Raw genomic sequence first — 18,132 nt, 5'->3', positions numbered from 1 at the left:
TCTGTCACTCAAAAGTCTATCTACTCTATCTTCTATTTGAGACAAAAGTCGTATAGCTATATAGACTTCGATTAGACACATTTGATATTTCGAGCTTAGTTTAACTCGCTTACATATTTCTCGAAATATGTGTTGGTAAGCTTTCTCTTTAAACAAGTTCATCTTATATTCTTGACGAAAGTCAAAAGATGATCATGTGAAAATCACCTGGTAATACCTTACATGATTTGTGTGAGAAAGTCATTTGATGTATATTCGGAATGTTTCGTGTTGATCATTCAATCACTTGAAAATTGCTTTGAAGTTAATAGTTTGTGTGAGACAGCTATTCCCGTCTTCCGAGAATGTTTCAACGATTGAATTGGGAGTTTAGAACAATAACCATGATTGGATATAGCATAGTATGCGTACTTGTATGCTAACTATTGCAATTTATTCCAAGTCCGAGAACCATGGTATGCATACCCGTATGCGTACTAATTGGTTTAGTAGAGGTCCGGGAACTAAGTACGCATAGAAACGTGGAGGCGTGAGGTTCAAGTTCCCGTACTTTACTGAATTTGGTGGTATGCGTACCCGTTCGCGTACTGGCGAACCCAAACTTAGTGTGGTCACTTAGGTATGCGTACCTGTTTGCATACTTGAGTAGGTTATGTTTTAAAATTGGTTTGTTCATGAACTAATACATTTATATATTTTTTTTTTCTAAATCATGAAATTTTATTACCAAAAGGATCAAAATTACAACTTACAATAAGGCCAAGAAATATTCAAGGCACATACTCAACTAAAATACAGCCATCAAGTTAAGCCCAACCAAAAAAATGTAACACACAACAAGAGTACTTTGTCCTGGTATATCTATTTAAGAACTGAATCTGAATTATATAACATCTTCCTCCTCCAACCGATTCAGAAAACTTGGCTTGTCTTCATAGTTTATAATTGTTCCTCTTGCAAGAAGCACCCTTTTTAGCCATTTTGTCAGCAAAAAAGTTTATCTCTCTATATGAGTGGATGAAAGTAATTTCTGAGATATGTTTTCTAATGTTGTTCCATCTATTCACAACAATCCAGGGTATTTTGTCATTGCTAAAAGCTAGTAAAATTTCTTTAGAATCAAGAATGAAGCATACCTTTTTATACTTTTTCTGCACAACCCGTGCACCAGCAACTATTAAAGCCATTACTTCTGCCAGATAATTTGTTGCTATCCCCAATTCTCCAGAAGCTGCTCTCAGGCATACACCATTGTCATTCCTTGCCACAAATCCCAGTCCTGCATTACCAGGGTTACCCTTTGATGCACCATCACAACATATCAGTACTTGTCCTCTTGCAGGAAACTTGAAGAAACATTGCTTTACATTTGTCATGTGTGTAGCAATTCATGTGATTCCAAAGTGAAGTAAGATTTGTAAATCATACATATTTCCCCATTTTGATCATTTCATTCTTATTCCACATTCCTTTGTGTAAAATAAGATACTATGTTTGAATTTTTCAAATTTAGGTTCTTCATTCTCATAGATATTCTTATTTCTTGTATGCCAAAGTTCCACCATCACCTTTAAAGCACAATTATACCATATTTCTTGAATTGCTTTACTTTTCCCTTTAGAAAATTTCATTACTTCTTCAAATGATGAAGGATTAAGAAAGCAGAAGATTCCTCCCAGCCAATGCCATATTTTTTTTTGTGCTAGATGTACATTCCCATAATATATGATTCATTGTATCATGTGCATTTCCACACAAGTAGCATTTTGATACTATTAGAAAACCTTTCTTCCTTAATGTTTCCTCAGTGGCACAAGCACCTCTTAAAATCTTCCATAAGTTGGTAGATATATATGGATGTACACTTGGACCCCATACTTGCTTTGTCCAAGACAATACTGGATATTTGTTTCTTATTTGCGGAGCTGCACTGGCAACAGAAAATTTGCTATTTAAATATTTCTCCCATATCAGCTTGTCAGGGCCACCACCAATAGCTGTTACTTCATTCTTCTCAAAAAAATTGAACATTTATGTTGGAATTTGCCATACATCATCCACAATTAAGTCAGCAACTTTTAAATTCATAATCCTCTGAACATATTGGTCCTCTGCATGTCTCTCAATAAGAGCATAGTATTTGATCCATTTATCATGCCACACAAAAATTGATTTTCCATCACCCACAATCCATCTTTTTCTTTCATTTATCTCAGTAATGAACCATTTAATTCCTGGCCAAATAGATGATTATCTGTAAGAAGTAATCCATTCATTGTTCTTGTTCTTGTACTTTGCTTTCATAAACTGAGTCCACTCAACCTCCTATGTTTTAATCTTCCAAAAAAGTTTCATTAGAAATGATTTATTCATCACTTCCAATATCCTTAATCCCAAGCCACCTTCAATTATTGGAGCATTAACTTCATCCCGTTTGACCGTGATTAAATTTTTAACTGCTGGATCTCCAGACCATAGGAAATTCCTGATATTTTTTTTTCACATTCCTTAATAACTGTCGTGGGCCACTTGTAAACTGCCATATTATATATGGGTATACTGCAGAGAACATGCTTTACCAAAGCTAGTCTTGCTGAGAAAAATACCAACTTACCCATCCATCCATCTAGCATATTCTGCATTAATTCCATCATCCCCCAGACTTGATAAGTTTTGATGCTACCTAGATTTAAAATAACCCCCAAGCAAGTATCAGGTAGCTCTGAAAATCTCATTTGTAAATAATCAGCAATTCTGTTTCTTCTTGCATCAGAAATTCCTCCTACAAAGCATTTGCTTTTGTTTCTATTAACAACTTGTCCAGATGAAAGTTGATACTTGTTTAATAAGTTCATCAGATTATCCAATGATTTTTTGTGGCGATTGCAGAATATGAAAATGTCATCTGCAAACATCAAGTGTGAAGGCTGACAATTACCTCTTGTCACCATTGTTTGTATCTTGCCTTCTTGTACCAATTTTGAAATATTTCTGCTAAGGGATTCCTCTGCAAGAATGAATAATATGGGTGACAATGGATCACCTTGTCTGAGACCCCTTCCAACACAAAAAAAACCACATGGACCACCATTGACAAGTACAGAGATCATTGCAGACTCAAAAAATTTCCTGATCCAATTAATGCCAACTTCAGAGAATCCAAACCTTCGAAGTACTTCAAACAAGAATTCCCAACTTAAGGAGTCAAAAGCTTGAGTTATGTCCAGTTTAAGTCGAACATTCCCCCCCCCCCCCCCCTTCTTTTTATGTTCAGTTCATTAATCATCTCAGAAGCTAACGCAATTTTATCATGTATGTTCCTCCCCTTAATAAATGCACTTTGTTGAGAAGAGATCAACCTCTCTATCAAAGTACTTATTCTAGTAGTAATGATTCTTGTGAAGATCTTGAAAATGAAATTTGCTAGGCCAATGGGCCTAAACTGTTTTGCTCTTCTTGCACCTTGAACCTTAGGAAGAAGGAATAAAAAATTGGAGTTTAATCCTTTAAGAATGAACCTGTGAGACCAACAATATTGAATTGCCTCAATTAATTCTGCACCAATTATGTCCCAGGAAAATTTATAAAAACTGCCAGGAAATCCATCTGGCCCTGGAGCACTGTTTGTATTCATGCTAAATACTGCTTCTTTGATTTCCATTGCAGTGGGAACAACATCAAGGAATTTATTGTCTTCATTATTTAGAATCTTAGGAATTGTTTCCAATATCTCCTCATGAAGTGTGATATTCTGATATTCAAATTTCTTTGTATAATGGTCCACCATAATATTTGCTATTTGAGCTTGTTCTGTAACTATATTACCCTCCGTATTTTCCAATTCTGTAATATTATTTTGAGATTGTCTTATTTTTATAGATGCATGAAAGAATTCTGCATTAGCACCACCTTCTTTAATACATTTAACTCTAGCTCTGGCCCTCATTAGCTCATTATATTGCTGAGAAACAACTTCATGTCCGCCCCTTGCTGTAACCAATTTATTTAGTAACTCAGTATTTTCAGGATCAACATCTGACAACAAGGAAGCTGCAAGTACTTCATCTTCTGTAGTCTTTACTTTGATTCTGAGATCACCAAAAACCTCCCAGTTCCACTTCTTCAAAATTTGTTTTAATCTTTTTAATTTGTTCATGAAAGAAAAAGCTGGATTGCCTGATATTTCTTCATTCCATGCATATTTAATTACTTCAAGAAAACCAGGATGAGAAGTCCAAATGTGTTGATATCTGAAAGGAGCATTTACTGGTTTACAAGTACTTACAACAGAACCAAATAATGGATCACAATCTGATGTACCTATGACACCTACTTTATATGACCAACCATCAAACTTTTCCATCAATTTAAGATTATAAAAATCTTTATCAATATCACATAAAATTCTTTTTTTACCAGCTCTATTATTGCACCATGAATATTTGATTCCAGTTCTTATAGCTTGAATTAGATTGCATGACTCTAGACAATTTCTGAAGTCTTGCATTGAAATTCTAAGTGGTCTTCTTGATCGAATTTTATATAATAGTAAGAAGGTTGTCGTTCACTCGGACTTGATGAGATTGATTTTAAGAATTAATAAACTAAAATAAAAGAAAAATATATACAAAATATTGTCACAAGATGAAGAGAGTTACTGGGACTAGGGTTTCGTCGAATTCATAACATAGGGTTCGATTTATTTATTCTCAACAATTAAAGCTCAATAAATAAAATTAACATGGACACTGACTTTGCCAAGGTAGATTCTCAAAAGATTAGTTGTAAATCCTAAGCATGATATATTAAAACATTTAAGCTAAGGATACTTCATCAAATTAAATGACAACAATTAATTCAAATCATATTTCAATTAAAATTAATGCAAAAGTCTTAAAAATAATTAAATAATTTTACCCGTGTATGACACTCGTCTTCCTCCGTTGTCCCAGTGTTGGCTCATCACGTCGAAAACACTTAAAATATTTATTCATGGCTCAAAAAGTGGTTTACAAATGATGAAAATGTGAGAAAATTATTAAAGCAGTGATTTTCTTTTCTCTCCCAAAAACCCTCTCTCTGGATGCCTGTTTGGTCCTATTAGCACCCTGTTTATACACAACAACCCATTACTCAAACATCTTTTCAAAATATTCTTCCATAACTTCACCAGATCTTCTCTTTAATGAAAGATATCCCAGGAATAATTTCTTTCTCCATTTATCACACATCTTCCTCTATTTGCTAGAATAAAATCTTAGGGATATTATCTTTTTTATTTATAAATAAAACCACAGATTTTCTTTATTTTTTTCAATAAAAACAAACTCATCAATATATTATCTCTTTTAACTTCAAGATATGAAAACTTCCTGTATAATAGGTAAGAAGATATCTTTTCCTTAAATCTTTGAGATCTCCCATAATTATGTGAATTTGTTTCAAATGAAGAAGAAGAGGGTGCCTCTATCCATTTGTTGGGTGTCTTTAACAAGTTGAGTGCCCATATCTGAAATGATGGGTGCCTTTTGTCAGTTCCTCTGGTTGCCTTTAACACTTTTTCGAGCTATTTTTCTAAAAGAGCTTATTTCCTTGAAAAGACTTAAAACAAGATTATTAGTGATTAAATTAGTCATAGCTAATGTAGTTATGGGGGAAAAAACGCGTCACACTTGCGTGCTCATCAAATTCCCCCACACTTACATTTTGCTAGTCCTCGAGCAAAAAGAAAATTGACCCGCTACACAGCTGGTCATATAATAAGATAGAAAGAAAGAGACCCGCTACACATCTGGTCATATATATATTTTTTAATGATGAGATTTTTAATTGTTGTTGTAGTAATAAAGATTCGAACTCTAAGACTTGTGAAGATTAAATTCAAAGGTTTAATGAAAATAATAAAAGAGAGAGTTACTGGGACTAGGAGTTCACCGAATTCATATCATAAGGTTCAATTATTTATTCTTCGGCAATTATAGCTCAATATATAAAATATACTGACTCTTATTTTTGCCAAGGTAAATTCTCAAAATATTAGTTATAAATCGTAAGCATGGGACATCAAACATTTAAGCAAGCATGACCCATCAAATAAATAAAAAAACTAATTAATTCAAATCATAAATCAATTTAAAATAAGTGCAAAATTCAAATAGAGAATAAAATAATTTTACCATGTATGAAATTCGGCTTCCTCCGTCGTCCCAGTGACGGGGTTTAGCTTCTCATGTTGTAGACACTCTTAAAAGATTATTTTATTGCTCGAAAAGTGTTTACAATGGTGAAAATGAAGAAAAATTAAACGCAACTATTTTGCTCTCCCCTCTCCGGATGCCTGTTTGCTCCTATTAGCACCATATTTATACACAACAACCCATTACTCAAACATATTTTCAAAATATTCTTCCATAACTCCACCAGATCTTCTCTTTAATGAAAGATATCTCAGGAATAATCTCTTTCTCCATTTATCACACATCTTCCTCTATTTGCTAGAATAAAATCCTACGGATATTATCTTTTTTTTATTTATAAATAAAACCACAGATTTTCTTTCTTCTTTTCAATAAAAACAAACTCATCAATATATTATCTCTTTTAACTTCAAGATACGAAAACTTCCTGTATAATAGGCAAGAAGATATCTTTTCCTTAAATCTTTGAGATCTCCCATAATTATGTGAGTCTGTTTCAAATGAAGAAGAAGATGGTGCCTCTATCCATTTGTTGGGTGCCTTTAACAAGTTGGGTGCCCGTATCTGAAATAATGGGTGCCTTTATCAGTTCCTCTAGTTGCCTTTAACACTTTTTCGAGCTATTTTTCCAAAAGAGCTTATTTCCTTGAAAAGACTTAAAACAAGATTATTAGTGATTAAATTAGTCATAGCTAATGTAGTTATGGGTGAAAATGCGTCACACTTGCGTGCTCATCACTTCTACCTCCAAATTTTACATCATAACTCAACACTATATTGAAGTCCCCAATTATCATCCATGGGAAATACACTTGACTAATATTAATCAATTCTTTCCATAATTCTATTTTGTCCACTTTGAGGCATGCAACATGAATTCCAATTACCAGAACATTACTAACTTGAACAGTAATGGCTTGACTTGTAGATGAAATCACTACTGGTCTTGATAAAGATGAATTCCAAAAAAGCCAAATATTTCCTTTTGTGGTATCACTAGAATTGTGTATTACCATTTTACTCATTCTAGCTAAATTCAAACTTCTAATTGTACTACTAGAAACTTTTATTTGTGGCTCTGCTATCCATAATAATGAAGGACTAAAATTCTTAACTAAATTTATCGGTTTATCTTTGGCTTGAATTCTTTTCAAGCCTCTGATATTTCAGTATATTACTTTCATTGAGAAAGAGTTGACTGAGAAGTACTAGTATCTCCTATATCAACATTAAATTTAACTGAAATATTTGCTTGTTTTCTAGTGATCACATTAGGAATACCTTTAGCCTTTTTCCATTTAACAGGTTTACTAATTACTTTAGAAAAAAATTGATCCTGTTTTTCAGCAACCTCAACAAGAACTTGAAATTTACTGGGAGAAGCAGAATCATTACCTGAAATAGCATTTCTTAGTTGTATTCTTGAAATTAGCATTAGAACCAGTTACTTATTTCCAGCCATCTGAAATTGTTGCTTCTGTATTGGTATTTGAGGGAATATTAGCTGTTAAGATCTCAAATGAGACATTGTTGACCACTGTCTCAGATTCAACAACTCTACTATTAACTTGCTCAAAAACACTAGATGGTGTTTCAATAACTGAAAGCACATTGTGCACACTTGCACCCACATCAATAAGTGTACCCACAGATAATGAAGGAAAATCATTAGGGGACTCCAGAAGACCAGTAAATCATTTTTCCTTGTTAAGTATAGGAGTAATATTCTGAATTGGAGGAAAAATTACATCAACTTCTTCTTCTTCACAATTTGTTCCAGTCTCCAAGTTGGAACTAGAGGGGAAACATATATCAAAACCACCAGACTATTGAGTTGTAACTTTTTTTTGGGTGTATCTCCATTGAGGCTTTTGGAATTTAACATTCTTCACTCCTTGATTCTGTTCTTTTATGGCAACTCGGCACTCAGTTATCAAGTGACCCACAACTTTGCATTTATTACAAAATTTAGGAAGTTTAGACAACCTAATTTCTTGCTCAAATTTGCAGTACTTTGATTCAACTACAAACTTATTTGGAATATCTTTATAAGGATCAATTTCAACCAAAATACTGGCATAATAACCAATTTGTTTCTTCAGAGTTGTAGAATCAATACGAATTGGTCTACCAATTGCACTACCCATAGACATTAGAATGTCTTCTCGCTAATACTCAATAGTAAGTCCAGGAAATAACATCCATACAAAAGCACTTGTTTCCCTGGTTTAAAATCACGTTCCCAGAAACGAAGCTTCAAATATTGAGATTCTACTTCCCATAAACCCTCATACACAAAATTCATATCCACCTTATTCTCTAATTTGATAATAAAGAATCCTTTACCAATAGGAATGAATTGACATTTACCTGTAAGAGTCCATTGCTTTCTCAAAATTGGTTCTGCAACTGAAAGCCTCAAATTCACCAAATCTAATCTTCCGATCAAACTAAACCTCCATTCATTAACACTTTCATCAATAACCTCATCAGTAATGAACACTGATGGACTAAGATTCATTGGAACAAAAAAAAATTCAGATCTAAAGTTTTTTGAAATCTCAGACTCCGATCGAGCATTTGAGTTTTCCTCCATCGATTTTCAATTTTTAAGACATATTTAATGAAACACCTGAAGAAAACAGTTAAGAATTAACACTAACGAACACCTGAATCGAGAATATCACCAGAATTGATGACGATGAAGTTTAGAAAACGAAAAATATTTTTGAGAAAATCTCTGGTTCAATCGCCGAGTTGCAGAGATCGACTCGGTCCGGTTGAACTAATACATTTATATAATAAGGAATGCAATCTTTTGCAAACCGTGGCTATAATGTTGATGAATTGATTCGAGTGAATCAAAATCGATTTTGCTTCATTTATGTCTTATATACTTCTATGAGAATATAAAAAAATTGAACAACTCTAGAACTAGTTTCATTTGAGTCATTTGAACTAGTCATGGTTAAGATGAATGTGTTTGATATGAAAGTGTTCATATGGCTAACTTCTGTTAACTATTGTTGAGCCAACAAAGGTGTACACGTCTAGGTATAGTTACTCATATCTAAATAAAGTCACTTTTCATTTGTGTGTAAAAAACTAAGTTCGATCTAACGGTTAAAAGATATTAGCTTGAGTCTAATCAGGATTTCATCTAACGATGAATCTAGAATGCTTTGCTACCAAGGTAACATTGATTGCAAACCTTGATTTGAAGACTATATAAAGGAGAACTCTAGCAATTGGAAAACGTAATCCCCACACCTCATGTGTGATACTAGTTGCGACTAGATTCGATTCTCCTTTAACCTTAGGTTTTTCCAAAACCCTGTAGGTTAACGACTTGAAGACTTCATTGGGATTGTGAATCCATACCCAACTATTTTCTCTGTAGTTGCGTGTTCTGATCTTGTTGTTTTCTATCATGATTGAGTACTATCTTCTCTAAGATTGGCTCGAGATTTAATCTCCGATAGGAAACATAAAAAGTAGTCACAAACATCTTCGTCTCATCGTTTGTGATTCCACAATATCTTGTTTCGCTGCCATACGATTAAGATTATTGTGAGGTGATTGATATTTCTAGGTTGTTCTTCGGGAATATAAGTATGGTATATCAATTGGTTCCTATTCACCTTGATTTATCAAAAGACGAAACAACACTCATAGGTATATCTGTGAGAGACAGACTTATCTATTCAATAGACTTTTCTGTGTGAGACATATTGGTTTATCAAATCTTCAACTTTGGGTCGTAGAAACTCTTAGTTGTGGGTGAGATCATCTAAGGGAATCAAGTGTATTAAGTCATGACGGGATTCAGAGACGTAATGAGCCAACAGTGCCTTGATCAGTTTGAGATTGGTTAGGGATCAACTACATTCCGGTCCGAAGTTAACTTGGAGTAGGCTTGTTCTGTAGCTGCTTAATACAATGTGGTGTTCAAATCTGGACTAGGTCCCGGGGTTTTTCTGCATTTTTGGTTTCCTCGTTAACAAAACTTCTAGTGTGTGTGTTATTTCTTTTCCACATTATATTTTCTATATAATTGAAATATCACGAGTTGTGTGTAAGTTCAATAAACTGTGAATCCAATCTTTGGTTGTTGATTAAATTGATTGACACTTGGATATTGGTTTTTGATACTGTCCAAGTTATTTCTTATATTCAATCGGGCTCGCAAACTCCTATTTGTGTGATTGCAGATTAAATTGAGAAATTGAGATATAACTCTATGATATACTTTTCTTAAGATTGAGTCTGACTGTCTAGATGATTCTCTTGAAAGTATATTAGAGTTAGTCCATACAGATTGCTAAGAAAAATATTGGATGTGGTTGTTAGACCCCCGCTTTTTCAATATGATACTCGGAAGACCGTGCCTCCATGATAACAAGCTTGTTATCTTAACGTACCATGAATGTATGAAGGCTCTCCTCAACAACAAGATTGTTCCCATTGCAGCTTCATCATCTCCTTATGCTCCAGTTTATGATGCTAAGTTCCTCGAACCTTAAAAAAACATCCCCGAGCCTCCAAGAAAGATATACTGCGCTCCGCTCCCAAGATGGAAATCCATCGAGAAATCTGAAAAACCATCATCTTCAACGGCTAAAGTAAGATCCTCCAAGTCGCCTGCTACACCGGTTAAGCGCCACCAGGATCAGGGCTTAACTCATGATCACGCTACGAAGAGATATCACTTTATAACCAGCTATGATGCGGAAGGAAGGATCATTTACCTCCGACACGGAGATTAGAAATTAACAGGGGAGGTCGATGAAAAGTCTCCCCGCCCCGGAGAAGCATGTCAGAACGAACAATCGCTTGAGGAAGAAATTCAGGATGCTCCACGACAATTGTAAGATGGAACTGACTCCACTACTGATGATCTTGAAACAATCAACACCGAAACAAAGGAAAATCCAAGGCCAATCTTGATCAGTTCTGCACTGTCATCATAGGAACGAATAAGATTGATAAGCCTACTAAAGGAATATCAAGAATCTTTTCTTGGACGTACAAGGAAATGCCCGGTCTGGATGACAAATTGGTCACGCATCACTTATACATAACCCCCGACTCCAAACATGTCAAACAACCGCCCAGGCAGTTCAGGTATAAAGTTGAGGAACAAATTAAAATTGAAGTTCAGAAACTACTAGCTGCTGGATTCATCAAACCCATTCAACACCAGACATGGCTGGCAAACGTTGTCCCAGTCATAACTATCCACAATAGGTTAATACTTTATTACAAAAAAATTCCTTTAAGTCCAGATATGAACCAGTTAACTAAATAACCTCACAAAATATATACATGGCAATTGAAACTTTAAGTGTAGTCAAAAGCAGGACCCCGACTATAATAATAATATTTTTTCTTGACATAAAAAGGATAAATTACTTAAAAAATCTTCACCCATCAAAAGAATGAATGAAGAGAAAAAAAAAAGTTAGTTGTTTCCTGTAACAACATTCCAATTACAGATTAAAGTACTAAGAGAGTAACCGTCAAAAAGCTTAGTATGCAGTGACCAATTATACGTTGTACATTTAACAGAGACAATTAGATGTTCTAGTCTTCTCTTCTTGTTGTTATACAACCTGCAATTCCTCTCTTTCCAAATGTTACATCAAATTGCAAAAGGGAGAATTCCCCAAATTTTCTTCATCAATGCACTACTATTTTTGTTTTTCCATTCCCAAATGTTTGTCTTCACACTTTCAAAAAAGACCTAGTTTACTACAAAACTGTCCAAAAGATAGTTCTACATCTTCCTAGTCTCATTACAGTGAAGAAAAATGTGACATTGAGTTTCCTCACATAATGATGAAAATTTTTCGGTTTAATTAACTCTGGTTAGATTGGGAACTATAAATTGAAATACATTTTTATTCATTTTCTTCTAAAACCGTCAATGAAGTCATAATAAAAAACTGTACCAAACAATAAAGTAAGATGAAGATTTTCCTTTAAATTACGTTTGAAATATAGTTACTTCACCTGATGATGAAAATCTTTCGATTTAGTTAGCTATGGTTAGATTGGAAACTATAAATTAATATAATTAATAGAGGGAAAGCTATTTTTACTAAGGGGAAAGCTGAATATGGGGTGGAATTAGAAAAGACTTAAAACACCACCCATTAATGAACTCTTGTTCTTTTTGATGAAAACAAAAAAAACAAAAAAAAAATCTCTTGTTCTTGGCTTTTTAATTATAACTTTTGATATATTTTGATCAATCGTATCTATATTTGAGCAACCCAAAAGTTAAAGTGCGTCATTTTCCCTTTTCCATTGGACACTTTTGCATCCTAATTTATAAAATGTAATCATTATTGTTGTTCGCTATAAAATGAATTATTTGCCATGACAAAAGATAAAAAAGCTTTCGAACCGGTGAAATGCATATAGATGGAACATGATTCGTATTGGCTAAATAAACTACCAAATTTAAGTATCATACCTCTTGTCCTCTATTGTTCGGGTGTCATTGCCACTAATAAAATGAATGTCCGACTATCCAAAATACATCATTCTAGATAAATATTAATCGATGTTACGATTGAAACGCAAGCCACACTTATGTTGGATCATTTGTTTGTTAATGTAATTCTGGTGATTCATGCAAAGTCTTCCCAACATATGTTGGATTTCAAATAGGGAAACCAACTAGGAGATTTTTTTTTTTTAATTCACCCCAGATTCAGCTCTCCCCAGAGTAAAAGTGACTTTCCCCCTGTTAATTATCATTACTAATATCAGCCTAGGTCAATACGAAATTAAAGCAATCCCCGGTGCTGTCCCTGATATATATAAGTAGGATTAAGTGTGGACCAAATTTAACTGTTGGACACCTGCCAAGACAGCACATGTAACTTGTTTTTTTCCGGTGAGCCAGCACTCATGTGGAAGAGCATCTAGCCATACAGAGAAACGACATGGTTGAAGACCTCTACCAAAGAAATCCATCCCCATTACTAGTACATGATGCTTCCATGGCCGTGTACCCTGATCTTATGTACACATTACCACCTCAGCCGATAAGAAAAAATTTATTTTGCAAAATAAATACAGTCGTATTAGTTGGAACTGATAATTAACGTGTTCTCAATGATAATGAGAAACACAAAGAGGATTATGTATTTATATTATCAATATTACAAAGGATACACAGAATATAGGATATACAAAGATTTCCTAGATTACACAGATTTCCTAGATATTCAATTAGTAGGATATAGGATATACAAAGTTTTCCTAGATTACACAGATTTCCTAGATATTCAATTAGTATGATATATATCCGTTTAATAGGAAAGATACAAAACATCGTGACTTATTCAGTCACGGTTGTTATATGTCTAACACTCCCCCTCGATCTAAGCGGGTTGTCAATGACATTGAGCTTAGAGCGGAGTCTGCAAAAATGATCCTTTGGAGTAGCTTTAGTAAAGATATCTGCAATTTGACCCGTAGATGAAACAAAACGAACAATAAGTTGTCCTTCCTGAACTCGCTCACGGACGAAATGATAATCAATTTCTATATGTTTCGTTCGACCATGAAATATCGGATTCATTGTGAGATAAGTAGCTCCCAAATTGTCAAACCAAAGAGTAGGAGGAAAACGAATAGAAGCCTGTAGTTCACGAAGAAGAGATTCAACCCACATCAATTCAGCAGTTGCAATGGCTAAACCACGATACTCAGAATCAGTACTGGATCTGGAAACTGTCCGCTGTTTACGAGAACTCCAAGAAATAAGATTGGAACCAAGATAAACATAATATCCACTTGTAGAACGACGATCAAGATGGTCACCCGCCCAATCAGCATCAGTATATGCTGAGAAACTAAGCTGCAAATCTCGTTCGGGACGCAGAAAAAGACCAAAGGTAGATGTATGTTGCAAATAGCGAAGGATACGCTTGACGAGAATCAAATGAGCTTCCGTGGGTTTATGCATAAACTGACATACCTTATTAACTGCAAAGGAAATATCCGGTCTTGTCATGGAGAGATACTGAAGACCACCAACCAAACTCCTGTACATAGTAACATCAGACAGCAAGGGACCATCAACCGGATGCAAATCAGTTGACTTGCTGAAGGGAGTGGTTACTGGTTTAGCTCCTTGCATATTGGCACGAACAAGAAGATCCTCAATGTAACGACGTTACGAAAGAAACAATCCATTAGAGAGTTGTGTGACTTCTATGCCAAGAAAGTATGACAACGAGCCTAGATCCTTAAGAGCAAATTCGTTATGAAGATCATTCATAAGAGATTGAATACACTTCATAGAAGACCCCGTTAAAATGATATCATCAACGTATACCAAAAGAAATATCACACTCTCAGCAGAACGACGAATGAACAAAGAGGTATCAGAGACCGAAGTAACAAAACCAAGTTTTTGAAGAAAAGAGCTGAGACGAGTATACCATGCACGAGGAGCCTGTTTGAGGCCATAAATGGATCGATGGAGCTTGCAAACATAATCAGGAAACTGAGGATCTTTATATCCAGGGGGCTGTTTCATGTAAACCTCTTCATGTAGAATGCCATTAAGAAAAGCATTTTGAACATCAAGTTGGCGAATAGGCCAATGATAAGACAAAGCCAACGTCAAGATAATACGAATAGTACATGGTTTAATAACCAGACTAAAAGTCTCACCGTAATCAATACCTTCTTGTTGATTAAACCCCTTGGCAACTAACCGAGCTTTGCGACGTTCAATAGTGCCATCAGGTTTCCTCTTAACACGATACACCCATTTGCAACCAATAATGTTCTGGTTCAGAGGAGGCCGAACCAGGGACCAAGTCCCATTCTTCCGAAGTGCATCAATTTCTAAGTCCATCGGAGGAATCCATTTGGGGTCAGTCATCAGTGAGCTTAGTGTGCACAGAAGCGAGAAGAACTTTCTTCCTGAAAATACCATCTTTTCCTCGTGTTACCATTGGGTGAGAATTAGTAACAGCCGGCTGCAGTGGATCGTTGACAGAAACAGTATGAGAAAGCGGTACAGCTGCTGGCGACGACGAGTTATGATGAGTGCCAGGACTATCAGGTGAAGCTGCAGGCGTAACATGTACTGTATGGGAATCAGTTGCTGCAGGCGTAGCAGTTGGTGCATTCACAACTGGGGACTGAACAGGAGAGGCAACGGCAGGTAGAATGGAAGCAACAGACTGAGGAATGATCGGTGTTTGTGGTAGTGTAGAGATGGTATCGTCAGCTTGTAACGAAGGTGCTGATGCAGGAACTTGCAGTGACGTTTGCTGAGGAACGACAGTGTCAGGTTCTGAAACTGTAACAGTGGAATGTTGCTGAGCAGACGTAATAGTCGCAGCTGGAGTGGATTCGCTAGGTAACTCAGTTCCATTAATCCACATATTAGCAGTAGAGTTCAACTGAGACAGTATTGTAGGAAAAGTAGAGGAAGAAGATGGTGAAGAAAATACCTGTAAGGACGACGGTGACTGAGGCAGCTTATCAGGGGCAGCAGCAAAGGGAAACTTGTCTTCAACAAAGACAACATCACGAGACCAGTAAATACGAGTAGTAGGTAAATGAAGGAACTTATACCCTTTGCGATGATCGCTGTAACCAAGAAAAACACAAGGAGAGGAACGAGAATCCAATTTTGTTCTACCATAGGGTCGAAGATGTGGAAAGCAAAGACATCCAAAGGTGCGTAATGAGAGGTAGTCAGGTGCACGATTAAACAGAAGTTCATAGGGAGCGGTTGGAGTAGAAGACACTCGGTTCATAAGAAAAGTAGTTGTAAAGAAAGCATCATACCAGAAAGATGATGGAACAGACGCTAGAGACAAGAGAGTGAGTCCACTTTCAACAACATGACGATGTCGACGTTCTACTAAGCCATTTTGCGCGGAAGTGTGAGGGCAAGAGAAACGATGATGACTGCCATTAGCTTGTAAAACTTTAGTGAATTTTTGATATTCACCACCATTATCAGACTGAAAAACTTTGATCTTAGTGTTAAATATATTTTCGACATGTTTAGAGAATGTAATAAAGATTTGCAACGCATCAGATTTAGCATGCATGGGGAATATCCAAGTGTATCGACTAAAAGCATCAACAAACAATATATAATAACGATAACCTTCATTGGATAAAATAGGGGCAGGTCCCCAAACATCTGACACAATCAAATCTAAAGGATGATCATAAACCATAGTACTGGATTGAAAAGGTAATTTATGACTCTTATTCTCTAAACAAGAAGAACAAAATGAAAATTTAGAATTGGAAACTGGAAGACAATGATGACGAACAACGGATTGAACGGTACGGAGCATTGGATGGCCCAAACGGTGATGCCAGGTTTGAATGGAAGCACGCTCACCAACGAGAGCTTTAGGAGAAACATGCTGAAAAGTGTATAAACCATCACGAAGCTGACCCCGAAGTGCTACCTCCCTCGTAAGTCGATCCTTAACAAAGCAAAAATCATCACAAAATTCAAAAACTACATCATTGTCACGACAGAATTGAGATACCGAGAGAAGATTGTGGGACAAATGCGGAACATGTAGTACATTAGACAATACAAACTTACGAGTAGGTGTTTGTAGAACAGCATTACCGGTATGAGAAATAGAGAGATTTGCACCACTAGCAGTCTTGATCTGATCAGGACCTGTATACTCATAATGAGTTTGAAGATTACCGAGATTATTTGTCATGTGATTGGTGGCACCATTGTCAGGAAGCCAATCATGAATGTTGATAGGAGTGTGGGTGGCAGTATATGCAGCACGATGTCCAGACGATGAGGAGTGACTTTTACCACCTCTTGTGGAGCCATGCTTTGGTGGTGGGCGGCGCGGAGGATAATAGTTCTGATCGTAACGCTTCCAACAGTTCCGTCCATCATGATAGGGTTGTAAGCAGATCTGACAGATAATAGCTGGCGTGCCGTTCTTCGTGAGAGGCACATCACTGGGACGATGAGTACGCACAATATTCGCCTCATGTGGTGCAGAAAGCAGTTTGTTTTGAGCAGTAACACGAAGATCATAAGACAAAAGTATGGATTCAAACTGATCAGTAGTAATCAAACTCATAGTTGTAATCAGAGAACTGACAATACTCTCATAGGCTGAATCAAGTCCTTTGAGAACATAATGGCAAAACTCAGTACTAGAAATCTCATGACCACTAGCCGCAAGAGAATCAACGATGTTACGAACTGATTGGATGTAGTCGGCCATAGATAAGTTACCTTTGGTAATGGTTTGAAGAGAAGACTTTAGGTGGACAAGCGTAGCATCAGTTTTAGAGGCAAAAAATTCCTCAAGTTTAGTCCAAACCTGAGAAGATGTCTGACAGGATTTGACCTTAGCCAAAATAGGAGATGTCAGTGATGATAAAATCCATCCAAGGAGAAGCTTGTCGGTGCGAGTCCAAGAGAGAAACTTAGGGTTTGTAGTAGAGTTATCAGTTTGAGCAGGGGGGCACTTGATGGAACCATTGACAAAACTGTCAAGACCATAACCTTGCAAGTACGGTAAGAACTGAGCTTTCCACAGGAGAAAGTTGTTGCCATTAAGTTTTTTCGAGATAGCTCCATGAAGTCTAGCAAAAGGAATATCAGTCCAAGATGAGGAGTCATCAACAGAAATAGTGGTTTTAGTAGTTGTAGTCGGATTTGGTGTCATGATGACTAGTGATTAAAAAAGATGATCAAAAAGAAAAGAAAAAAAAAATACAGGCCCTTGGATTAACCAAGGTGATACCAAGTTGGAACTGATAATTAACGTGTTCTCAATGATAATGAGAAACACAAAGAGGATTATGTATTTATATTATCAATATTACAAAGGATACACAGAATATAGGATATACAAAGATTTCCTAGATTACACAGATTTCCTAGATATTC

The 18,132-nt window shown here is 35.8% G+C and overlaps 1 protein-coding gene across 1 annotated transcript; it reads right to left on the bottom strand.

Moving 5' to 3' along the window:
- Positions 1–932: 932 nt before the first annotated feature.
- Positions 933–1,376, bottom strand: LOC113352566. Its single transcript, XM_026596376.1, has one exon. The coding sequence runs from the start codon at positions 1,374–1,376 to the stop codon at positions 933–935; it is 444 nt and encodes a 147-aa protein (XP_026452161.1).
- Positions 1,377–18,132: the final 16,756 nt, after the last annotated feature.

This window comes from Papaver somniferum, chromosome 2, assembly GCF_003573695.1.
Source record: "Papaver somniferum cultivar HN1 chromosome 2, ASM357369v1, whole genome shotgun sequence".
Lineage (NCBI taxonomy): Eukaryota > Viridiplantae > Streptophyta > Magnoliopsida > Ranunculales > Papaveraceae > Papaver > Papaver somniferum.
The sequence above is the reverse complement of the archived record's forward strand: the minus strand, read 5'-3'. Positions and strand labels throughout refer to the sequence as shown.